Source organism: Haematobia irritans, chromosome 5 (assembly GCF_050003625.1).
Source record: "Haematobia irritans isolate KBUSLIRL chromosome 5, ASM5000362v1, whole genome shotgun sequence".
Classification (NCBI taxonomy): Eukaryota; Metazoa; Arthropoda; class Insecta; order Diptera; family Muscidae; genus Haematobia; species Haematobia irritans.
Genome location: NC_134401.1, coordinates 123,609,659 through 123,637,541, shown reverse-complemented (window position 1 = coordinate 123,637,541; position 27,883 = coordinate 123,609,659). Strand labels below are relative to the sequence as shown.

The following is a 27,883-nucleotide window of genomic DNA, read 5'->3' as shown; positions in this document are numbered from 1 at the left end:
AGAAATAACACCAATGTCAAATATAGATTTTTTATAAAAAAAATTAAAAAAAAATACAAATAACGAATCTATGAGTTTCAAAAAATTGGAACAGTGTTGCCAGATAATTGTAGAGAAACATCGTAAAAAATGGGGCCATGTAAAACGGCAAAGATAAATTAACTTTAATTGATTGAAATAGTCAACTGACCTTTAAAAAAAATGTCCAGTGTGAATACAACATTTTAAAAACAACAACAAATTATTTAATTTTACTATTCTTAAGTACACCCAAAAAAAAAGTGACCTCACCATGGAAGAAAATGTAGGTTTTTTTTTAGAAAATTTTAACTAAAAAAGTTTTCTAATTGCAACATGTTACAAATAAGTTAATACTTTTTGTCAAATTGAAGAAAATTTTTTAAAAATAATTAATTTTTTTCTGTTGTTTAAGAAAATTTCATATGTTGGAAGAAAAAATTGGATTTAAAAATTGTTAAAATGTCTTTAGCGCTGTACGAAGTTCGAGACAGGTACAATTTTAGTAAAATTAACTCATTTGAGAGACTTATGAACTCAATTTAAGCAAACTTCTGCAATTTTAGGAAAATATGAACTATTTTATTTTTTAGTAAAATTGTGCACTATATTTGTATACAACTTTTTTTCTTATTTTTAGTTCACGTCATTAAAGTTAGCAAAAAATTATTCAAATAAGGAACATTCACTCATATTGTGCAAAATTTAACTAAAATCAACTAATCTTCATGAACTAAAATAAAGTTCAGTTGGCATTAGAGCCCCTTTTTTCTGGGTGTACTTTCCAAAAAGTCGACGTTAGATTAACCGATAAAAAATATAAGTGGACTATTTGGTGATTATTAAAATCGAAAACATAGACTTTTCTTGTATTTAAATTTGGATAATTAAATTAAATCTTTGTAATTCTAAACATTAATTTAATCTGCTATGCGAAGTTAAAAAAATCGATTACTCGCTTTCAAAGCCATAAAAATCTTTCAGTCGAATTTTTGACTGAGATCGATTTTTCAGCAATATTAAAATGGTTTAATAAAAATGTTTAAAGGTGAGACCTATATTCAGTTTTCGATCCGAAAACCAGTTTTTTTGGGTCACTTTTTTTTTTAATGAATTAATATAGAAAGACGATATGTAATGCAATTAATGTCCTGAATCATTTTCATACAAGAGAAAATATAATCGTTTTCATGTATATTTTCCAATCTTAGTTTAGTTTGTCTTTTGCCGAATATTAAAGTTGTTACACTAATAAAAATAAAAAGAAATTCTATAAAAATCCCAAGTACTTTTTCTCTTATATATTAAAGTTCCCGTAGACATCCTTAACTAAGGAATTTATTTGATTAAATCTCTCAGCCTACAGTTCACTTCAGTCATTCATTGATTTTGTTTTTTTTCTTTCCTTGCTAGCAAGAAGCCAGTAGTCATCAACAGACAATTACGTTAATGGTCCTTACTTTGTTCGCAGACTGATTAAAATTGTTAATAAGATGACAATTGCGGAAGGATTTTGCTCTTGCTCAGGATACATGCATACATACATACATATATACGAATACAATCATCAAATATACTGTGATCGAATTAACATAGGCATACATATATTGCAAATGTATAATACAGAGAGACGTGTATAACGAGTCCATATATATGAAAATATACACATGTCCTCACATGTGTATACCAGTAGTATGAAAATTAAGTCATACAATTGTATACATATCGATTTCATTTTATTTCTCCCAAAATGGGAGCCTACAGAGGGTATGTGAGCGAGCGAGAGAGAAAGAGAGCAAACGCATTTAATATCATTGTAGCATATCCACCATAGCCTACTACTATTTTGTGATGGGGTAGGTGGGGGTGAGAATACCTTCATCTATACATACAACCAGGGATGGAAAATACAATTTTTAAGAAAGTACAAAAAAGGTATTTTTTGAGCGGAAAGGGACTTTTTACTAAATTTCAACAAAAATTTCACTGGAAAATTATTGTCAAGAGACTAAATTTTAAAGAAAATAAAATTTTGACAAAATTTTCTATATAAATAAAATTTTGCAAACATTTTCATAGAAATAAAATTTTGCAAAAAAAAAATCTGTAGAAAAAAAAATGTTGCAAAATTTTTTCTATAGAAATAGAATTTTGCAAAAATTTCCTATAGAAATAAATTTTTTACAAAATTTTCAATTGAAATAAAATTTTGACAACATTTTCTACCGAAATAAAAAATCGATAATATAGAATCGCATTCTTTTTTTCGACTAAAACATTCTTGAAGATCAATAAAATCCTGTTTTTGATTATGTCTTTTACAAAATCGAGATTTTCTTCCCACATGAACATATCTGTTTTGCCATATTTGTAAAAGACTATTAGCAAATAAGGTTGATAAAGACTTTCTCAAAATATTAAAATATTTTGTCAAAGATATTGTACCATAAATCTGATATCGACTCAAAAATGTCTACACAAAAGGTACTAAATCATTCGCGGGGGTACTACGGTACTGACCGGGGTGGAAAAGTATTGAAAAAAGTACTATAGTACTGCATTTTCCATCCCTGCATACAACACATACACACACACACATCTATACACAAATTCATGACGTTTTGTTGCCTGGATATTTCAGTGCGTATAATTTGTTTATGGTAATGAGTTTTTATTACCATAAATATATGCACGAAATGTTGTTTCAGTTGTCGTTGCTTTCATTATTGGCATTCACGAGAATCTAGTGAATGTTGTTGGTGCTGTTGTTGTTATTGTTCATCATGTTATTTGTATGGCATTGCCTCCAACAATAACAAGATGATAGTCTCATATTTGTTGGCTTAATCATCATCCATACGCAAGGAGAACGAGTAAAGAGAAAAATGAATTTTTCTTAATTTGCTTGGATTGAAAAAAAAAACAATGCAAGAAATCCATGACAATCGTCAGACAAATGTATTTTTTTCTTTGTTTTTATTTGTTTCTGTTGTCTTTTTTATTATGTTGCTTTTACACAATTTAACCTTGGGAAACTGGCGCCCAATGTTACCATTTACACACATATCTTGGTATTCGCAAGAATTTCCATTTCCATTTTTATTTTGTATCAGTATATGTATGAAGAGCGCACTTGAATACAATTGTAAAATTGTGTGCATATTTTCAGTAGTTCTTTGAATGAGGAAAATAGTTATGTAAGGAATTTTTTATATTTGCGCTTTGGTTGAAGGTGTATATGCAAGAATGCTTTGAATAAAATTATTCTACATTTAATTTTCATAATTCGGGTGTGGGTGACAAATATTTTGTGTAATAAATAAACCAGTATTAATACTGATATTCTACAGTATTAATACTAATATCCTACATATAAGCTTACAGGTAGGCAAAATATATTTTTTGAATTTTAATACTGATATTCTACAGTATTAATACTGAGCTTACAGGTTGACAAAATATATTTTTTAAAATTTGTTCACCAACATACAAAACATTTTGAGAAAACTTAAGCAAAGAGAGCAAAGTGACAAAAATCCATGATCTTTCATTGACAGACCGCCTATTGAAAGTCTACGGGATAGCTAAGAACATCTCATTGATTTTATCTTATAGCATATTTTGGGTATGAAAAACTTGTGCTGCAAAAACTGTTCAAATCGGCGAAATATCATGGCGAAGACAGAAATGGGCCCCTGTGATGGAACCAACAGGTCTACTTTTTCCAAAAATGGAAAAATACTCTCTTCAACTTTTTAAAATTTTAGGAAAGTTGATTTTTGATTTTACATCTACCGATAAGTCGACTCTTCACTTTGTGGTGAGATGAATTTATGACTTTGTGATGAGTTATCATCATAAAAAAAATCTGCATCACATTTAACTTACTCTTCACTCTTCAATTTTATAATTGAAATCCAACTAAAGGTGAGTATTAAGTTCGAGTTTAGCCGCTAAAATAGCGCAAGTGAAAACTAAATCAGTAAGAAAACGGCATTAAATTATACATATTTGTTGCAAATTTTATTATAACTTGATGGGGAGAAGGCCAAATCAAATTTTCACAAAGTTTGTATTCCTTAAAGTGGATTATAAAAGAAAAGTAATCGTGATAAAATGAATATTTTAGCGGCTAAACTCGAATTTAATACCCACACACAAAAAAAATCTGGTTCAATCACGAAATTAATTGATCCAATTAATTTTTTAATTGAAATGTCTTCAATCACAGAAATGATAGTATCAATTAAAAAATTAATTGATACAATTAAAAAAATAATTGATACTATTAATTTTTGTGATTGATTTTTGTTTCAATTAAAAAATTTGTTGAATCAATTAAATTTTTAATTGAATATTTTTCAAAACTCAATTAAAATTTTAATTGGAAAAATTTTCGTGAAATTTTTTTCTGTGCACCTTAACCGATATAAAACTTAGACCACACCATTTCAGAGCAGTGTTTAACACTGATAATGATTATTCGAGACAGGTTCTCCATCATTTCGTGGCACTGGATGAAATGGAGAACCACATTAAATTGCACCCAGATGAAGACGAAGACTATTTATCTTGAATGTAATGACAATCGTTTTGGGGGATTCACAGGATATGATCCACATTTACCACATGGAAATAGATTTCCAAGCTTTACAGTGGGGCAGAATCGACATTGGATTGAAGCGAACTCAGTCCTACTTTATAAAAGTGCTCTTTCACCATGATGGCTTACAGGTTCACACGTCCCGGCTTGAAATGGTCAAATTCGGCAACGAACTTTTTGATTCACAACTGGCATGCAAAGCCCGAAAGGGAAGTCTTATATATAAGTGAGTCATATTATATATACGTTAGCTAAGTCTTTAAATCCTCAATGGTAAGGGCCGAAGTTGAATGTGAAGCACACCTAAACGCCAAGTTTTTTCCGAATTTTATTTGACATTTCTCTATTTCAGACTTACTCAATTTGAACCATGGAGAGATACACAATCCAACAACGTGTTAAAGTTATCCAGTCTTATTATGAAAATGGGCGTTCAAATCAAAATGCATATCGTACACTTCGTGATTTTTTTGGTCAATTTGATCGTCTAAATGTGCGTACAAAAGCAAAAATCGTGGAAAAATTCGAGCAACCCGGGTCTGTAGAAGATGTGAGAACACCAGTGCATACTCGTACTGCAGAAAATATTGCTGCTGTTCGCGATAGTGTGGCTGAAGAGCCGTCCACCTCAACTCGTCGTTGTGCCCAACAATTGCACCTCTCACGCTCATCGTTGATGAACATTATGCATAAAGACTTGCATTTACACGCTTACAAGGTGCAGTTGGCTCAAGAACTAAAGCCTCTTGACCATTCCAAACGTCGTGAATGGGCAGAATGGTTCCAAGAAATGGCAACAGTGGATGATCAATTTTCGAAGAAAATCATCTTCAGTGATGAGGCACATTTTCACCTCAGTGGATTCGTCAATAAACAGAATTGCCGCATTTGGGCGAATGAGAATCCAAGAGTGATTGTCGAAAAACCAATGCACCCACAAAGAGTGACTGTTTGGTGCGGTTTATGGGTTGGCGGCATCATCGGGCCGTATTTTTCCAAAATGAGGCCGATCAGGCAGTTACTGTGAATGGTGTTCGCTATCGTGAGATGATAACGAACTTTTTATGGCCCGCATTGGAAGATATGGATGTGGACGATATGTGGTTTCAGTAGGACGGTGCCACTTGCCACACAGCCAACGAAACAATGGCTCTTTTGCGCAACACATTCAATGGCCGTGTTATCTCACCTAATGGCAATGTCAATTGGCCGCCAAGATCATGTGATTTGACACTATTGGACTTTTTTCTTTGGGGTTATTTGAAAGAAAAGGTGTACGTCGATAAGCCAGCAACAATTCCAGAGCTAAAGGATGAGATAATTCGGCACATTAACGGCCGAACCGTTAATTATACCTCAGCGTCATCGAAAATTTGAACCATCAAATGAAGGTGTGCCACCGAGGTCGCGGCGCCCATTTGGCCGATATTTTGTTCCATACATAATTGAGTGATACCAATATATCATAATAAAATAAAATTACAATAATTTCCTAAATAGTTTGTGTTTTATTCAAAATCAACATCGGCCCTTGAAATTTTACCAATTACAATATATATTTTTTTTCATTTAGAATCGTTATTGAATTTGAAAACTATTCAAATTATGGAACCATTTATGATTAATTATTCAATCAGAAAAAAAAATAATTACTTAAATTTTTTATTGGATCATTAATTTTTTTATTATTTCCTCGATTGAAACAATATGAATTAAAAATTAATTGGATCCAGTTACCTTAGTAACCAATTTCTACTTTTTCAGCGGTGATACTTTTATGCCACTCATTTGTTGTGGCACTGAATGCCATATATTTTACATTTTTGTGTCAATTTTTGTTATACTGTGCCACTTTACATTTAGATACTGAAATTTTTTTTGTACATGTTGATTTTAAATCTTATTAAGATTAAGGAAATGGTCGGTGTTTTAACGAATAGTCGACTATACGAGTCAAATATTGTATTTGTAAGAAATTTTCCCTTTTCTATGTTTTCAGTGCAAACGCATATCGCCCAAAAGTATGCAAACAATAATTTCTATATTAGATAAACCGAGTGGATCTCCTGAATATTATATGTCGAGAAGTGTTTTTGAAAGAACTGGAGATGTAATGGGTTGTTGAGTTAGTGAAGATCTAAATTGAAAACAAGTATATATGGCCGTAAGTTCGGCCAGGCCGAAACTTATGTACCCTCTACCATGAATTGCGTAGAAACTTCTACAAAAGACTGTCATCCACAATCGAATTACTTGGGTAGTGGTATCTTAAATCGTTTTCTAAGTTGTGAGTTAGTCCATACGTGGTATATATTAGACAAAAAAGGTATGTGCAGGTAAGTCTACCAATAATTACGAATCGATACGGACTTTTTCACGGTACTTAGGGAGCCAGAATTGAAATATGGGGGTCGCTTATATGGGGGCTATATACAATTATGAACTTGATATGGACCAATTTTTGTATGATTGGGGATCGATTTATCTGAGGGCTATATAACTATAGACCGATATGGACCTAGTTAGTCATAGTTGTTAACGGCCATATACTAGCACAATGTACCAAATTTCAACAAGATCGGAAGAAATTTGCTTTTCTTTGAGGCTCCAAAACCAAATCTCGGGATCGGTTTATATGGGGGATATATATGTTTATGGCCTAATATGGACCACTTTTGGCATGGTTGTTAAATATCATATACTACCACCACGTACCAAATTTCAACCAGATCGGATGAATTTTGCTTCTTCAAGAGACACCGGAGGTCAAATCTAGGAATCGGTTTATATGGGGGCTATATATAATTATGGAGTGATATGAACAAGTTCCTGCATGGTTGTTGGATGCCATATACTAACATCACGTACCAAATTTCAACCGAATCGCATGAATTTTGCTCTTCCAAGGGGCTCCGGGGGTCAAATCTGGGGATCGGTTAATATGGCGTTTATATATAATTATGCACCGATGTGGACCAAGTTTTGCATGGTCATTAGAGACCATATACTAACAGCATGTACAAAATTTCAGCCGGATCGGATGAAATTTGCTTCTCTTAGAGGCTCCGCAAGCAAAATCTGGGGATCCGACCGATATGGCCCATTTGCAATACTATCCGACCTACATCAATAACAACTACTTGTGCCAAGTTTCAAGTCGATAGCTTGTTTCGTTCGGAAGTTAGCGCGATTTCAACAGACGGACGGACGGACATGATCAGATCGACTCAGAATTTCACCACGACCCAGAATATATATACTTTATGGGGTCTTAGAGCAATATTTCGACAAATGGAATGACAAAGTTTATATACCCCCATCGTATGGTGGAGGGTATAAAAATATTTTAGAACTATTATTTCTCATTTAGTTTAATGATTAAAACCAACAAATATTTATTCTATGTAATGTCTCCATGTATCTCCATTTGAAAATTTTCCCCTTTGGAATCGATAGTTGTATCCTAATAAAATTTGTAGGACCCAGTCTCCAAACCTATGACACATAATATTTCACATCCCTTTCGTATTATTTATTACTCGATTTTGTTTTTATTTTTTTTTTTTTATTATTCATGATGAATAGTTTATGAATAATGTGCATACTATAATATTACATTACATGCTTACATGTTCATACATGTATACAACATCAGTTTCCGTTTCCTGTCTAGAGCATCGATTATTGTGTTTGACTATACGCTTTCACTGAACGGAAGTTATAACAGGAAAGGGGGAATTTTTCCAGAATCAAAAATGTTTCCAAAAAGGTGGAATGGCGTTTAAATTTACAAATATTAAATTAGAGAAATTATGGAATATATTTTGTTTTTAATTTTCTACAAGTTAAAATAAAAAAAAAATCATTTCAATCAACAAATATGTAATCTACAATTTTGTAAAAGAACTATTAAAACTTCTGTCATAGATTACACTAGTTTACATTGATCAAAAACTGTTCCATTAAATTTTTTTAAAATTTTTTTTCGAATTCAGCATATCAAAATACATCTTTTCTTATTGACTCTCATCAAGTGTATATGAAAAAAAAAATTTGTTAACTAGTGTTAGTTTTTGAAATGATATAAATGACTTATGGAATCTACTATTTTCCCCTATTAATGTAATGATGGGTTTGTATATTGCGAATACTGTGTTCAAATTTTAAGTGTAATAAATGAGAGAAATCGAGTGGACTAACTAGAAAACAAAGCAATTGTGTATTGTGCTTGAATTGAAAATGAATAAAAGCCTTATTTTCAACAACAAACAATTCATATACTATTGAAAAACTAAATCCGGAATATGTAACAGCTTTGTAATGAGTGATGTTGCATAGAGCTTTGCGAATTTGCAAAAATTTGCATTGCTGTTTCAGTGATAAATGTTGCTGCATAAATGAGCAATATTCGTCTATACAGCTGTGTTTTTTTTTTTTAATTTTTACCTGAGTAATTGTTATTGTAGCTGTTGTTGCTGTTATAGGAGGATGTTGTATTATAAGTGGGTATAGTTGAGTACCTATTGGGTCCATCTACAAAACTAGGAGTTTTGTATTGTTGTTGTTTCGACATATTGTAGTTGCTGTTATAGCTGTTGTTGCTGTACATGGATTGAGTTCTACGAACTACAATTTGTAAAGGATTTTGGTTTTGTAATTTTTCATATACAGCAATTCAATTTATATAAAAATATACAAGAATAATTGTGAATATTTTGTTTGTTTTTAAAAAAGATTTATATCGAAACATTTTCAAGGCTATCCAAAATATGGGGGAGAGCAACAAAGTGGGGGGTTTTTTTATTACAGCAAAATTTTCCAAAACGGGGAGATCTATTCTAGTTAAAGCAAAGCTCGGTTTTGTGGGCCAAATGTGTTCTGTAAATTTGGTTTTTATTGTAGTTTTGGAGGGGGGGTCTCTTCGAATACAATTTCGTTTTTGGTTTAGGTTTTCAGGTCAATAATGTTAGAGAAGATAAAATTTAGTCAGCTTTCATTTTGTTGTGGTTAATGCAGAATTTTGAATAATTTCTTGGGCGTTTATATATTTTTTTTGTTGGTTTGTTGTGTTAGAGGCCTGTTTTAGTTTTGTGGTTTAGTTAGGCATTTCTTTTTTGAGGTTTATTAAAGGGTTAAGAAAATATGGTAAAACTTTATTTAGAAAAAAATTGGGTTCTAATAACAAGAGAAAAAAATTATTATCATTATTTTATCTAATTAATCTAAAGAAAAAAAATGTATTTAACAAAAAAATCAATACAATATATCCAAAACAAAAATGTTGGAATATATTCTTCCTTGAAGTTTATCACATATTCTGTTTTCTTCTTATCTTTTTTTTTTGGTAGATTTTATCTAAATCTTCATCAAACCCAATCTCCTTGATTTTGTGTTGTTATATCTAAATCATCGCTGTCAAGCATTTCATTAAGCTTACCTTGTCCTTGACCAACATTAGAACGTGGCAAAGTGGCATAAGGATTGCCAGCTGGAGCACTTGGCTTGGGCTGAGTTGGTGGTGGGGCATTCCATTGTTGGGTTTGAGGTGGGAAAGTTACTGGTGACTTGGGAGCAGCAGCTGGTGGAGCACCATAGGGACGGGCATAACCTTGGTTATTGACCTGTAAGAAAATGTAAAAGAAAATCATAGAAGGAATAAGTTTTATGCTTTTACGAATATAAATAATAAATTTCGGGGGGGAATTTATTTAAATTTGTTTTTATATACAAAAATAGAACATATGAGTATTTCCATAGAGCTAAGAAGAAGGTAGTCATTTAAATCAATCTTTAAAGTAATCTCGAAAATTCCAAAGAAAACCAAAATATTTTTGTGCAAAGGCATACCTCATATGACATGTAACCTTCTTTTTTTAGAAATCACTTGTAAGCTGTGCTCGGAGGCGTAGGAAAAATGAAACAGATATGCAAGGACTTCTTATCATCACGCATTTCGCTCTTCTTATAATTGGAGCTCTTTAATTGCCCTTTTCTTATAGAATTTTAATTGGTTGAATAACCACACCTAAACTTCATATATTATTCGGCATTTCATTTCAGATTTCTCAATTTCCAACTACCATAAATCGAAAAATATATCAATAAGCAACATAAAGTTACTCAAGTCTATTGTTATCAAAATCAATTTTGACTTCCAAATTTCTTTTAAAAAAATAACTTTCCGACTTTTTAACATTTTTAAGCTGCGGTTCGATCGGATACTTTATGACATTCCAATTTAACGCATGTCTGTACAGGGTGTCTGATATTTTTTAGAGGTTGTTATCATTTCTAAACTCTTTATCAGACAGCTAAAAGATTTATTCCAGTGACAGTTCATTTTATTGTTTATAAGCTTACAAGAACGTTTTGATCTATTGTATTCGAAAATAAATTTATTCACGATGGAATTCAAGCGTGATATTTTGATTGCTTTATACTTGGTTAGAAACCCACAAGGTGCTATCATCTTTTGTTTCTCGTACTACTGCTCGTTACCTTGATAATGGCAGTGTTGCATCGCGTCCGAAAAGTGGAGGCAACATTTAATCGAAATCCACGCCGCAGTGGTACAAAATTTGCTCGTGAGCTAAACATATCACGAGAACATATGCAACGCGTATTTCAAAATGAACCGATGCCCAAATAATGTTAGACTGAAAAGAGCCAAGGAGTTGCTTTGTTTGTACAAAAGTGGCCAGTTACTGAATTTGATTTTCTCCCAGGAAAAGCCATGCGCCCTGCTCATATTCATCTACCGATGGTTCAAATTAAATCCCGAATATTATCGGTTAAACGTCCTAAAGACAGTATTAAAGCTCTGAGTAAACAAGCATTTCTGGTTTTCTCCCATGAAAAGCTATGTGACCTGCTCATATTCATCGATCGTTGGTTCAAATTAAATCCCAAATATTATCGGTTAAACGTGCTAAGGACATTATTGAAGCTCTGACTAAACAAACACTTCGAGCGCAGATCATGGACTTTTCAACAGGACTCAGCACGTTTCACCCAGAATGGTTCAAAAAGGAGATTTTTCGTTTCATTTATACTGCAAAATGGTCATTAAAATCTTCGGATGTCAATCCGTTGGACTTTTGCACCTGGGTCATTTTGGAGAGTAAGGTTGGTACAAAAAAAAAAAAAAAACATAACCAAGACGGCACTTCGCCGGGAATGGACCAAAATATTGTAGGGCCACTTTCGCTCAGCGTCGCTATTAATAAGAAAATTAGCCCCAAAACCTAAATGAAGTAGGACCCCAAAAAATTATATGGAAAACAACAACACCAAATTTTCATGTTTTTTGGGAGTAACTTCATTTTATTTCTTGGATGCCGTTTGCATTATGAAAATAAACCTCAATGTTTCATGCAATGAAAAAAATATTTACGTGCTATTAAACTTCAACCTCAATTTTAGGAAGCGCAATTTATAAGGATAAATTTCTTAAAAATAATGAAATTTTAATTAAAAGAAAGTTTATAATCTTTACTTCAAAAATTTTTTTCATTAAATTTAGGACACCCATTATAAAAGTTTGCGTCCCTTCGTTAAAGTTGCATGTCTTTAAACTAAGGCAAATTTTCCTCAAAGTAAAGAAAACACATTTTTGATTTAAGGAAATCGACCTTAAATTAACTGAAATATTGAATCTTTATATTTAAGATAAAAAAGCTTCAAATATAGGCTAAGACTTATTTTGATGATTTAGCATCTTTGGTTTAAAGTTTTTTTGTTTTTTGGAATTAAAAAAATATTTTTTACTGCGAAGTATCCGTCATAATTTGGATTTTTAAACTGGCATTTGTTTGTACGTGAATAGCTTTATTAATATACCGGAACAATAGAATGAAAATTCGATAAATGAGATCTGTATCCTAATTTTAATTTCATATATCCTAAATTTAAAACCAAATAGGTCGCAAAAAAATTTCCTTATTTTAAAGAACCCGCATCTGTGGCTCGAAATCAATACCAATATCGTTAAAGGAAGATCAAAATCTTTAGATCCAACTAAACTTTTTTTGAGTGTATGAAAATGAATCCCAATTTTTTTTTGGATTAGACCACGTTTTCAATTCGATCCTATTTTATGCATTCTGGGATTTGCCAATGGTGGGTACTAAACTCTCGTTTTTTTGGGAGCCATCGTGGTGTAATGGTTAACATGTCCGCCTTGCATACACAAGGTCGTGGGTTCGATTCATGTACCAACCGAACACCAAAAAGTTTTTCAGCGATGGATTATCCCACCTCAGTAATGCTGGTGATATTTCAGAATGTTTCAAAGCTTCTCTAAGTGGTTTCACTGCAATGTGGAACGCCGTTCGGACTCGGCTATAAAAAGGAGGTCCCTTGTCATAGAGCTTAACATGGAATCGGGCAGCACTCAGTGATAAGAAAGAAGTTCACCACTGTGGTAACACAATGGACTGAATAGTCTAAGTGAGCCTGATACATCCGGATGCCACCTAACCTAACATAACCTCTCCTTTATGGAAAAAGTCCAAAGTGGGACTCAAAGCGATTCTTAAGAGATTCTATTTATTTTTCTTTAATCTTTATGTTTTTCCATCAGTTGGAATTCATTTTCATTAGTTAGTTTCAAATTCTTTTGAATCAAAAGTGAACATGAGCCTTAAATACATTTTGGGGTATATTTTAGGTGTATGGTTGTCTGGTGTTAAAAACTCTTTCATTAATTAGTCAATTGGGATAAACTTATTTCATAACAAGAAATTCTGCAAGGGATACAAAAATCGAGAATCAGAATTTCGACTATACGACATTTTCTCCAAACGAAAATGAATTCGATTCTTGTTAACTTCAAGTTCCAATAATCCCATTTTGATTTAAGATGTTTTGAAACCCTGTGTCACCTGTGGGTTGAATATTATGATGGGGGATTCCAAAGACAATGGATGCCAATCGGTGCCACTCGTGTCAAAAATAATCTGCCAAAAAATGAAGGAAATCGTATCACAATTTTTGTAATTAGTAGGAAGAAATGTTTTTTTCCTCGATTGAATGAATGATCCCTCCTATTAACGACAATTTTTTGGGTGGATAAATGTCCCTAGAATTGTAAATGTGTCCACCTTTAAATGTTTTAACGATCTTAGCTTTTATTTCTATAGAAAATTTGTCAAATTTTTATTTCTATAGAAAATTTTGTCAAAATTTTTTTTCTATAGCAAATTTTGTCAAAATTTTATTTCTATAGAAAATTTTGTCAACATTTTATTTCTATAGAAAATTTTGTCAAAATTTTATTTCTATAGAAAATTTTGTCAAAATTTTATTTCTATAGAAAATTTTGTCAAAATTTTATTTCTATAGAAAATTTTGTCAACATTTTATTTCTATAGAAAATGTTGTCAAAATTTTATTTCTATAGAAAATTTTGTCAAAATTTTATTTCTATAGAAAATTTTGTCAAAAGTTTATTTCTATAGAAAATGTTGTCAAAATTTTATTTCTATAGAAAATTTTGTCAAAATTTTATTTCTATAGAACATTTTGTCAAAATTTTTTTTCTATAGAACATTTTGTCAAAATTTGATTTCTATAGAAAATTTTGTCAAAATTTGATTTCTATAGAAAATTTTGTCAAAATTTTATTTCTATAGAAAATTTTGTCAAAATGTTATTTCTACAGAAAATTTTATCATCATCAAAATTTTATTTCTACAGAAAATTTTGTCAAAATTTTATTTCTACAGAAAATTTTATTTTTATTGAAAGTTTTGTCAAAATTTTATTTCTATAGAAATTTTTCTTAAAATTTTATTTCTATAGAACATTTTGTCAAAATTGTATTTCTATAGAATTTTTTGTCAAAATTTAAATCTAAACTGATTTTAAAATTTGAATTTAAAATCCAATTTTTGCTTTACAACAATAATTAAAAATATAGAGCTTTATTTTATTGTATTACATATCAACCACCCTGTGTATTCTTTATGTTATGAGGTCTGAGAGTAATATTTCGATGTATTACAAACGAATCTTTGGGGGTAAACTATTTTTAAAAATTGGAAGATGAACCTCAATTCAATCATTAGTAGTAAGAGGCTTCCTCGACTAATATTTAGAATAAGGCTAAATCTACCTATGATAAACCCGAAATTATACATAAATATTTTTAATTTAACTTATTTTGGGTCTCCTGAAACTAAAAACTCGATTGGATATACTGAATTTTCATTTAAAAATTAATGTTGGAATTTATCACAATGGTAGCAGTGATTTTCAAAAATGTTGACAAACAACCGCTATTGCTTGCAACATTTCAAACAAATTTGTACAGAATAAGTCAATAAACACTAGGTACCATTAAAAAATTATCCTCATATTAAAAATGTGAAAGTAAACTTTAATCCTAATTTTTCCATATAAATTCCTTCAATAAACTGTCAGTAAATTGTTGAGAATAAGGGCACAAAACTTCATATATATACTCACAATCTAAGGAAATACCCATATGTTTATAAAAGCTATCAACATGTTTGTTTAAAGACAAAATGTTGCAAAAACATAATAAGACTTCCAAAACATGTTTATAAGAAATTAGATACAAAAATATAATCGTTTACATATTTTCATCTTTGATTTTTTTTGTGACTAATTTTTGTCATTTCTTTTACTACCACAAAATATATAACAAGGATTTGAAGTTTGAAACATGCAAGTGTTAACAAAAATAAAATGAAAACAAATAAACAAGCAATTTGCCTAAATACACTACATACATATAAAATAAGCATTTACTGCTAAAGGCCATAATCCTAGAGCTTTTTAGCTTCTAATGATTACAAAAACCTATTAGGAGTAATGCATGCTGGCCTTATAAATGTTCGTAAAGCTATTGGCTAATACTTACCTTGTAATTAACATTAGTGCCCTTACCCGGAGGCACAACACTACGAATAACATTACCCGTTAGTGTTACATATTCGAAGGGTTTATCACCGCCCACACCATTACTGGAGGTTTCTGATGTTGGTTGAACACTTGGCCCTGAAGAGGCCATGGTCGAGGACATGTCGTTAGTACCCGTATTGAAGGTGGTGGTGGTAGTGGTCGTGTTGCTTTCGGGATTGTAGGTGTTGTTGCTATTAATTAGACTCTTATCTACAATTGGAATATTGCTAGAAGAAGGTGATTTGGTGGTGGTGATGGTGGAAGTAGGTCCTGTTACTGCAGTTGGTGCAACCTGACATGAATCAAATTTCAATTGATTATTGAGTGTGGCTGCTAGAACAGCAACACTGGGTGGGAAACTAGCAGTGTTATTATTATCCTGCGAAAGGACATTGTTGCTGCTGGTGAGAATGTTCTTCGTGTTGTTGTTACTATTGAGAGGATAATGCTGGGTCTTTTGTGTTGTTACAAATGGTTTGGGTGTACTATTATTGCTGATGAAGGGGCTATTAATGAATGAGTTCGTTTTGTTATTGTTGTTGTAGGGACTTGTGGTTTGATCGGGACCATTATTGTTATCTTGTGTTGGATTGTTGCTGTTGTTGCTGCTGCCACCATTCTTATTTTGAGTTAACAATTTATTGGAATACTCTTTCAAAAATTTATTATAGACCTTGTGTGTATTGGGCTGAAATGTGGTACCATTACCGACACCGATACCATTTCCGTTTCCGCTTTTATTATAGGAATTCTTATCATTCTCATTATTTCGATTTGTCAGCAATTTAGAACTATTGTTGCTACCGATAGCATTCTGTTGCTGTTTCATTGTATCAATATACAAATCACCATTTCTATTATCCTCAGCAGCCGGCGGCAACATAGATGGCAGTGGTAGTGGTGGTGGTGGTGGCGGTGGTGGTGATGTCATATAATTATTATCACTAGCATAATTCAATGAGGACGATGATGAGGATGTCTGTCTTGAATGCATGGGTGATGTGGACGCATAGGGATCCATCGTTATATTATGCGTTTGCATTATGACATTATTACAGGGTCCTTGTCCCTGATGTTGGTATTGATATGGTGTCGGCGATAGGGAATGTGTAGAGGAATGTGTTGTATTGGAGCCCGATGACATTGAAGATAAACTGCTCAATGTCCTTGTATGGGGCGGTGGTGGTGGAATGTTGCTGATATTAGTTACATTGCCTTGATCTTGTTCGTATTGTTGCAATTGTGTGGGTGATGGTGGTGGTGGCAAGGGTAAATCGTTGAGATTCATATCTGCCGCCTTTGGGATGGTGAAAAGCACACGGGAACGCACATATTGTGTTTGTTGGTGGTGTAGCACACATTTCAATTGTTTGGAGTTTGGTTAATTAGCAAAGTTAGCAATGCCAAGCAAGCGGAAATTATTGTGTTAAACATTTTTTGTTTTTTTTTCAAAATTGCGTTTTTTTTTGTTTTCGGGTATCACAAAACAAAATGAAAAAGAAACAACAACAACATTTAAATTAAAAAAATATGTATACACAGCATATAACATAAAAAATATAACTCATAAAATAAACATGTTGGCAATACAATAATTACTGGAAATTATGTTTTAAATGTGTGTGTGTGTACTTAGATGAATGAGGAAACAAAAAAAAAAACCCTGTTGCGTAAACAAGGAACAAGAGGAGTTTAAATTATGATTTGGAACAAATTTAAGGATATAGAAGCAAAAAATATCCAAACTTATGGTCAAGCCATAAAAGTTTAAATTAATTTTTCTATTCTCAAAGTGGTGGGTAGTGGTACAATAAAAAAAAACTAAATTAATTAAATTAAAAAAATGCATTTAAATTAGGCCTAAACAATTTTAAGAAATTAGTGCCACATTTCTTATATAACATTGTTGAATACAGCATGTGTCTTTTATGTCAAATATACATATTTTGTCTACCTAAGAAAGCATTCTCAGAAAAAAATATACCCTAAATATTTTCAAAAAGAAAATATTTGAATTAATGTAGTCTTAGGTGGTGTAGTAGTTCATGTAAAGCCATTGATTTTGATTGATTTTTTTTTGTCAAAATTTTATTTCTATAGAAAATTGTGTCAAAATTTTATTTCTATTGAAAATTCTGTCGAAATTTTATTTCTATAGAAAATTTTGTTAAAATTTAATTTTTATAGAAAATGTTGTTAAAATTTAATTTTTATAGAAAATTTTGTGAAAATGTTATTTTTGTCAAATTTGTCAAAATTTTATTTTTATAGAAAATATTGTCAAAACTTTATTTCTATAGAAAATTTTGTCAAAATTTTATTTCAATAGAAAATTTTTTCAAGATTTTATTTCTATAGAAAATTTAGTCAAGATTTTATTTCTATTGAAAATTCTGTCCAAATGTGATTTCTGTAGAAAATTTTGTCAACATTTTATTTCTATAGAAAATTTTGTCAAAATATTATTTCTATAGAAAATTTTGTCAAAATTTTATTTCGATAGAAAAATTTGTCAAAATTTTATTTCTATAGAAAATGTTGTCATAATTTGATTTCTATAGAAAATTTTCTCAAAATTTTATTTCTATAGAAAATTTTCGCAAAATTTTATTTCTATAGAAAATTTTGTGAAAATTTTAATTCTATAGAAAATTTTGTCAAAATTTAATTTCTATAGAAAATTTTGTCTAAATTTTATTTCTATAGAAAATTTCGTCAAAATTTAATTTCTATAGAAAATTTTGTAAAAATGTAATTTCCATAGAAAATTTTGTCAAAATTTTATTTCCATAAAAAATTTTGTCAAAATTTTATTTCCATAGAAAATTTTGTCAAAATTTCCTTTTCAGAGAAAATTTTGTAAACAATTTATTTTCATAGAAAATTTTGTACAAATTTTATTTCTATAGAAAATTTTCTCAAAATTTAGTTTTTATTGGAAATTTTGTCGAAATTTTATTTCTAATTATACAATTATTATTCGAGCTTTATGGACAGATATAGATTAAAATAAAAAGATATAAAGCTCGAATAATAATTGTATAATTAGATACAATGCATTTGGACGTCAATTGCCTGTTTCGGTATCAGGCTAACATGTAATATAATGAAATTTTATTTCTATAAGAAATTTTGTAAAAATTATATTTCTATAGAAAATTACGTCAAAATTTTATTTCTATAGAAAATTGTGTCACAATTTTATTTCTATTGAAAATTTTGTCAAAATTTCATATCTATAGAACATTTTGTCAACATTTTATTTCTATTGAAAATTTTGTCAAAATTTTATTTCTATAGAAAATTTTGTCAAAATTTTATTTGTATCGAAAATTTTGTCAAGATTTTATTTCTATTGAAAATTTTGTCAAATTTTTATTTCTATAGAGAATTGTGTCATAATTTTATTTCTTTAGAAAAATTTGTCAAAATTTTATTTTTAGAAAATTTTGTCAAAATTTTGTTTATATAAAAAATTTTGTCAAAATTTTTTTTCTATAAAAAATTTTGTCAAGATTTGGTTGCTATTGAAAATTTTGTCAAAATTTAATTTCTATAGAACATTTTGTCAACATTTTATTTCTATAGAAAATTTTGTCAAAATTTAATTTCTATAGAAAATTTTGTCTAAATTTTATTTCTATAGAAAATTTTGTCAAAATTTAATTTTATAGAAAATTTTGTCAAAATTTTATTTCTATAGAAACTTTTGTCATAATTTTATTTCTATAAAAAATGTTGTCAAATCTTTATGTCTAAAAATTTGTGAATTAGTAGTTGGAGAAGAATATTTGGCGAAACATCAAGAATTCTACCAATCTACCAAACAGTAAAAATCTGCTATTTTTGGTGGAATTCTACCAAATGTGGCAACCGAGGTTGGCAAGACGTGGAATAAAATACATATGTGCTAGAAGTGTTCAAGTGCTCCTTTAAGGTTCATGTTTCTACTTAAAATGCCTTGCCATAATGCCGTCAAATATTAAAACCTACTAAATAAAATCGTTGGGTTGGGCTGGGCTGGACCTAATCTTAAAAAAATATAAGTCAGCCACTAAACGACACCCTCCGTGGTGCAATGGTTAGCATGTCCGCCTTGCATACACAAAAACCGACCACCAAAAAGTTTTTCAGCGGTGGATTATCACACCTCAGTAATGCTGGTGACATTTCTGAGTGTTTCAAAGCTTCTCAATGTGGAACGCCGTCATTGAGGTACCTTGTCGTTGAGCTTAACATGGAATCGGACAGCACTCAGTGATAAGAGAGAAGTTCACTACGGTGGTATCATAATGGACTGAATAGTCTAAGTGAGCCTGATACATCGGGCTGCCACCTAACCTAACCTAAACGACACCCAATAGTAATTATGGAGAAAAACCCATGCAGTTCAATTACCTAGATTCTCTGTTTTCACTTGCGTGTTGGATTTTTTCGATATTTATTTCACAAGATGTGAATATAAGTATTTGCCATAAATGTACAGATTAGTTTATTAAAGTTTTTCTAATTTTTTCAAATCATATCCGAAATATTAAAAAGAATTACATCAGGAGAATTTATGCATGACTTCCGCCCTATGACAAGCGCACGTAAAATTAACTTCTCCCGATGAAATAAAAAAGAACATTTTCCTTGCTTGTTTGGGCCACACTTTTTTGCTGGGATCGAATTCGGCTCAAATACAATACAAAAATCACTTCAAATACACGATTATTCATTTAAACAACGGACTATAATTAAATCATATTTAGTGAAAAAAAAATAATATGTCGCATTTCTGAGAATACATTCAAAACAGTGGACTATAATTCAATTAAATAAACTCATCATACGAATTTAATAAATTTTATAAAAAAAAAAAAAAATTATAAAAAAAATTGTTTGAATGTCGAAATGTTCTTGATGGAAACTAGCTTAATAGTGGCAAGAACCAATTTTTTAGCAGGTAAATATAATAATGTCAATACAATTTAATAGTGTATTAACAAAAACGTATTATTTTTGAAATTAATATCGTTTTTTCTTATTAAACAAAATAAATTTTGTCACCACTTTACATCCGCTTTTCGACCACGTTTTTTGCGATAACCTTTTTCAACATTGATTTTATTTTTAAATTAGTTTCATAACTATTAGGTCAAGGTCGTTGTTAGTCAATTGATATGAAATGATCAATTATCTTTGATTAATAATTCAATGGACAAAGAAATTCAAACAAATAATAAACACATCATTCACATAAGAGTATTCCAATAATTTTGCAATGTATTCATTATAAAATGAATTAAATATTTCTCTATTTTATTATTGGTTATATTTAGTTATGTAATTTTTCGTTTTTTGCATTTTTGTTGTTGTATTGATTGCATCGATTGCAGTATTTTGTGGATATGGTAATGGGTTAATGATAAATTTACTTTACGCAATACAAAAAATTTTCACTCTTTGTTGAAATATCAAACAACACCAAATGTACACTTTTTTCCTTTTTTTTGTTATACGGTTTTTCGTATTACAACTAAAATATTTCTCTTTTAATTATAGAAAAGAAAATACGCGCAAAAAAAATTTATAAAATAAACGCCGTATATCACACAAAACAAAAATAAAAATTATTAAATATATTAATTATGTGGATTTTAGGAAATCGTCGAGCTTTCTGTTGTGTGTGGTTTTTATTTTTCGAAATTATATTTCAAACGAATACCGCACCCGTACCGAACCGTATACGTTGACTATAAAGAAACCAAGAAGAAATCAGACTAAATTTACGTTAAAATTGAATGACAGTATTAAGTACATATCGTTCACACGTCAATACACATTGACAACATGCATACAAATGCAACAAAAATAATAACACACATTATCATATGAGACGTACTAATACAATCAAAACACCTTGAGATATGTGTAAGGGACGTTCACACTTAATACCAAAATGAGCTATAATCGGTCGTGTGGTTATCAATTACGTTTGGAAAAGGAAAAATTGAAATGTCAATTAAAAAACAAAACAAAAATAAATAAATAAAAATTAAATAAAATCCACTTCTTTCTATTGCTTTAAAAGATCATCATTTCATGCCCTGTGAACCCACCATGAATCCATCTCATACATTTCTAAGGTATTTAAACACTAGCAAGTTAAAACTCTAATATGTGTTTTTTATTCTTCCTCTTTTATTTTAAATAGAACAGCTGTCCATGCGAATTTTTGTTAATCGAAATAAAATAGAATTCTTTGTTGTAACAGCCAAAGAAAAACGTTGACTTTTTCTTCTTTTTTTTTAGATACCAAAATAAACTTTTTAGCATCTTGGTCCGTCCATTGGCACCATTGTAATGTTGATCAATAACCAACACCTTTAATTTTGTGATTTTTTTATTTCGATTTTTTTTTTAATTTCAGTTCTCTGCCATCCGAAAATTCGAAAACTTAATTTTAGAATTGAATTTTTTTCGAATGACTAAAATTTAAAAAAAAGTACACCATTTAAAATTAAGCTGTTGGAGCTGGGGTAATCGTGAATGTCAGGTGCGGTCAGAATGCTTCTAAAATGCCTCATTCAAATCTATGGCTATGACTATCATTTAAATAGTTTCTAAGAAAAATACTGTTTCGTTGAGTAATTAATCATGTTATACAAAATAATCGAATAGGAAATTAAACACAAGAATTTTAAATATTTGATTAAACAGGGTTGCCATCTCGTTATGAACAATAAAAGGGATTTACAAAAAATCGAAACATTTAAAAACATATTATAACCCTTCATATTCTACATTATCTATATTCTCTATGTATTGTTAAAGCCAAATGCCGTAAAATTGCACAGGTATGATTAGATAGACATATTGTTTTTGAAGACTATTCAGCCATCTCCTTGAGAGATTTTACTTCATTAAAGTTTTTAAGATCAAACAATTTACTGTAAGGTGCTGAGTTTTTTGTATATCCACAGTCGGTTGTGCTAAAAGTTTGATTCAAATATATAATACTTGAGTTTTATAATTTTTAAATTTTTATTTAATGTTGTTGGGCAAATACGATTAATTCAATTTTGTTATTGTCCGAAATCGAATAATGTACCATAGAGAGCTCATATTTTAAAATATCGATTGCCTCGTATGACCTTGGTTTTATTAAGTTTTATATTTTGTTATTTTGTTGTCAAAAATTTGTTTTTTTAATTGAAAGAAAAAAATTAATAATAATTCTTAATTTTATTTTAAAATTTAAATTTTAAGTCTAAGACAGTAGTGGGCTGGTTGTATGCTCAAATCCGATTAGTTTTCTTGGGCATGTTTTGTCGAATTTGAAAATTCGAATAGCCGGTTTCTCCTAAAATTTTTGTGATTAAATCGACTTTAAATGATTTTTGGAAAACTGAAGTCGACTTTTGGTGTTAGTCAAACTCTTATTTTCGTTCTTTCTTATTTTTCAATTTTTTTTAAGAATTATCGCAAAAATAAAGAGGGCATTCTAAGACTACAAAAACCGAAGATCGACTATAATATCAAACCAAAAATTTTAGCCACACTGAAAAAAATATTGTCGTGAGGTCAAGGATTTCATATCCTTAAATTACGAATGCAAAGATCGACTATAATATCAAACCAAAAATTGTAGCCACACTGAAAAAAATATTGTCGTGAGGTCAAAGATTTCATATCCTTAAATTACGAATGCAAATTTTGCCTAGCATAGAAGACGTATTTCTCTAATATAAAGATTTTTTCCTTGTCTAAAAGTCGATAAACTTTTCAATGAAGTCGTATTGTCCTTATAATTAAGTGATTTCGCTTCAAAATGGGTATCATAACATGAAAGAAAAAATGTTTGGGCTAAGGCCAACTTGACTCGAATAATTCAGAAAAATTCTTTAAATTTAATGAAATTGTCTTTAAATTTGTTGTCTTTTTGCATCTTGACAACAAAGCAAAAAATCGTTCAAATATACATGACATGTTTTTAAAAACTTTATTTTAAAGAAGGTTTTTAATTGAAACATAGCACAATTTCTACTGAAAATCGAGTCTTAATTTTGAAAATAAAGTAGTCGTTAACTAGCTTTTGATAGCATATGAAGAAAAAAAAAACTGAAAAAGCGAAAAACAAAAATTTGGAAGTACACAAAACCAAAATTTAAAGGGCAATTGTGTCCTAAAAATATCCTTACTTGTATTCTCCGCTTCTTTGGCTCGGAATCAATACCAAAATTTTTAAAGTAAAGACAAAATCTTTGGATCCGGACATGCTTTTTTTCAGTGCACAAAAAATCAACTTTAGGTAATATTCAAATCGACATAGGACATTTTTGCAAATCAGCTAATCGATTTATGACCAAAGTCGATTGTGAAATTGAAGTCGACTTCAACCTAACAAAAAGTTGAAGTTTCAAAAAAGTTTCTCAAAAATAGCTACTCGACTTTTTAGGTGGAAAAGATGCCTTGGGATATTCCCTATCAAGCTATAATAAATTTTACAACAAATGGGTATATTTTATACTTTTTTTACTAATTTATTTTTGATTTTAACGGCTAAACTGAACTTAGTCTATTCAAAATTAAAAAAAATGAAAGTGGAATTTAAAAAACTCGAATAATAGAATTTATCCAGTTTTGTTTGAAGTCTTCGAAATGAGTTTGCATTATCTTTAATTTCGACAAATTATCGTTTGAATTTTAAAACTATCAAGGCGATTTAAAAAAAGTATTCAAAATTAAAATAAAATGGAAAAGTCGAAATTCAAAGAATAAAATTTTTTGAGAATTTATCCAGTTTTGTTTGAAGTCTTAAAAATGAGTTTGCATTATCTTCAATTTCGACAAATTATCGTTTAAATTTTAAAACTATTAAGGCGATTTAAAAAAAGTATTCAAAATTAAAATAAAATGGAAAAGTCGAAATTCAAAGAATACAATTTTTTGAGTTTTGTCTACAAATCTTTAAAGGATTTCAAAATATCTTCATTTTCGACTAATTGTCTTTAAAATTTTAAACATTAAAAACTACCTTGAAAAAGCAAAATATTTATAGTTTTCAAAAAACTCGAAAATTCGAATTTCAAAGAATAGAAATCTTGCATCAAAAACCAAAAAAAAAACATACAAACCAACAAAAAACCATGATGAACGTTTAAAAAAAAAAAAACAAAATAATGAAATATTTCGAGTTTTCTTTATAATCTTTAATACGATTTTGCATGATCTTTAATTTCGACTAATGGCCGTTCGATTTTTCCAACAGTAATATATTGAAAGGCGGCCTAACAGCGAAATAATCATGTTTTCAATAAATTCGAAAAATTCGTCGTATATGAAAATTCTAATAATAAAATTTTTCAATTTTAATGGACGATATTCGCTGTTGGCAAAATTAGATATAAAAAGTACCAAACAATACAAAGAAGTGGCGTTTTCCAAAAGTTAACAAAGCCATAATGAAAAGCCATAAATAATAGCCATAATTTTACCTAGTAGACTATTAAAAAAGCTATAATTTAAAACTTAAAATAGTCTTATATTTGAACAGCTAGCTAGTCAAAAAATCTATATCTTTACTTCTACCTACATTCCCGAGAATATGTAGACTTGTATTTAAACATTAATTATGTCGAATAGTCCGACCCAGTAGATCATGGTAGTTCCAAGTTCTTTCAAAATATCAACAATATTTTTTTGATAAACATATGTTAGCATTTTACAAAAGCCTAAGAAAAATCGAAAAAATTCAAATATATTTTATGTTTTCTCATCTCATACTGACTCATAGCGATGACTAAACCCGCATATACCTACAATGTTAAGGTACGGAATATGTACCCAAATCAATGAATGACTCATAATTTCTCGTATTGATAATTCATGAAAACATTGCATTAATCGGAATCAATACGCAAGAAACAAAAAACACACACTTTCAGCCGTACAAATAATAACGTCATCCAAAAACATTGTTTGGTTCCTTCGCATTAAATTAACCAAGTGGTGACCAAGATAACAAAACAAGAACAGAAGTGTGTTCAGAGGCACTAAGTGGGGAATAGGTAATATTACTCTACAAACAGATCGCACAAAGTAAAAAAAAAAATCTATCAATAAATTCTACAACAATGTACAAAGGGAAAAAAAATCCTTCTATTAAAATGCACAATATTTACACAAAATAAATAAACAAAACAAAAAATCCAACCACAAATTTTAATCTTATCAATAAACAGTAGACAGATGATGAATTGTGGCTAATACACTATGAATATATACATTACCTCATTGAAAATTGTTTATATTTGCGATAGGCATTTTACCAAAACAATATATTATAAGGGTAGTAATAGAATACGGGTATTATATTCAAGCACACACATTTTAAAACATAATTTTTAATAATAATAAAAAAGCAAAACAATTTTTTTATAACTGTAATAAAAAACGAGAACTAATAATGCATACAATGAATATAAACAATATTGTAACCACAAATGTGGAAATTAATTAAGGTTGAATATGGAATTTTATTAGGGCTTACATGGGACAAAAAAAAACATATTTTTACTCATTGTCAGCAAGGTAATTTCAAAAAAAAAAAATAATAATAGTAGAGGTCTGTAGTTCCGAAACAAAATTAGTTAAAAAATAGTTTTTTTTTTAATCTTTAATTGATAAAATGAAATAAAATCACAATTAAAAGTTCCCTTATTTAACAAAATATTCAATAAAGAAAAGTTACACGTTATTTGTGAATAGTTTCATTGGCTTCATTTTAATGAAAAATTTCATTCTGGACAATATTTTTATATTTTAGAATCTGATTACATGTACTATGGTACAGTAGTGTACTTCGCACAACAACAGTCTCCAATGCGCATCATAGATGATCAATGCATTTTGTTTCATTATCTCATTTTTAATGACAAATCTCGTTATTATTAGGAATTTTCTTTTTAACAGTGAAATTTTGAATTTTCAAAAAGAGTCGCTCATCATAAAGGATGCCCGATTCATTTTAAAAGGTGTCATACTTTTTTATACCCTCCACCATAGGATGGGGAGTATATTAACTTTGTCATTCCGTGACAAGGGACCTCCTTTTTATAGCCGAGTCCGAACGGCGTTCCACATTCCAGTGAAACCACTTAGAGAAGCTTTGAAACCCTCAGAAATGTCACCAGCATTACTGAGGTGGGATAATCCACCGCTGAAAAACTTTTTTGGTGTTCGGTCGTAGCAAGAATCGAACCCACGACCTGGTGTATGCAAGGCGGGCATGCTAACCATTGCACCATGATGGCTCCCTCCTCTTAGAGGAGCAAACTTCATCCGATCCGGTTGAAATGTGGTACGTTGTGTAAGTATATGGTCTCTAACAACCGTGCAAAAATTGGTCCATATCGGTCCATAATTATACATAGCCCCCATATAAACCGATCCCCAGATTTGTCCTCCGGAGCCTCTTGGAGGAGCAAAATTCATCCGATCGGGTTGAAATTTGGAACGTGGTGTTAGTATATAGCTGCTAACAACCATTCCAAATTTGGTCCATATCGGTCTTTAGTTATATATAGCCGATCCCCAAACACACAAAAGTTGGTCCATATCGGTTCATACTCATGGTTGCCACTCGAGCCAAAAATAATCTACGATTTGTATAGAAAATTTTGTCAACATTTTATTTCTATAGAAAATTGTGTCCAAATGTTATTTCTATAGAAAATTTGGTCAAAATTTTATTTCTATAGAAAATTTTGTCAAAATTTTATTTCTATAGAAAATTTTGTCAAACTGAGTTATATACGTATTTAATCGGCCTTTTTTTAGTTTAATATATACCACGTGTGGACTACCTTGCAATTTAGAAGACGGTGTTAGGAAGTTTTAAGATACATTGCCATCGGCAAGTGTTACCGTAATTCGATTATGGATGACAGACTTCAGTAGAACTTTCTACGCAATCCATGGTGGAGGGTACATAAGCTTACGGCCGTATATACTTGTTTTTTTTTTTTATATAGAAACAAGTAAAAATTAAACGCTTTTATATCAATGTTTTATAAAAAATTCTGAACTCACTGTTTTCAATTTAAGTCGTCTCTAAGCTACTAATAATTTTTTCTCCATTGAAAACCACTCCTTGAAATTTAATATCCAGGGATTTAATTCGGTTTCCAATATTGAAAATATTTATTTGCATACTTTAAGACGGTAACTCATGTCCCCTGCAAACTTGTTAGTGGTTTTCAGGGGACTCTCGATTGTTAGTTATGAAACCGATCATTTCCATAAACCTTACGAAATTTGGGATCGAAATGTTAGATTGGTACAGTATAA

The 27,883-nt window shown here is 30.1% G+C and overlaps 1 protein-coding gene and 1 long non-coding RNA gene across 28 annotated transcripts in view; one reads left to right on the top strand and one right to left on the bottom strand.

The window, feature by feature from the left end:
- Positions 1–27,883, bottom strand: part of Zasp52 (Z band alternatively spliced PDZ-motif protein 52) — a 510,804-nt gene that overhangs the window by 26,353 nt on the left and 456,568 nt on the right. For 17 of the 27 annotated variants that reach the window (XM_075313769.1, XM_075313771.1, XM_075313766.1 and 14 more), the window contains 3 exons: positions 16,221–16,844; positions 15,507–15,839; positions 10,059–10,242 (listed from right to left, as the gene is read on the bottom strand). In XM_075313769.1, the coding sequence (XP_075169884.1) occupies positions 10,059–10,242; positions 15,507–15,839; positions 16,221–16,844 (1,141 nt within the window). Of the gene's footprint in view, positions 1–9,067; positions 9,248–9,495; positions 9,731–10,058; positions 10,243–15,506; positions 15,840–16,220; positions 16,845–20,967; positions 21,310–27,883 lie in introns of those variants that run through there. The other 10 variants (XM_075313789.1, XM_075313780.1, XM_075313782.1 and 7 more) reach the window with 5 other exon arrangements.
- LOC142241919 (uncharacterized) lies at positions 21,752–22,249 on the top strand. The gene is made up of 2 exons (XR_012723869.1): positions 21,752–21,892; positions 21,963–22,249. It is a non-coding gene; the product is annotated as an uncharacterized LOC142241919 (long non-coding RNA).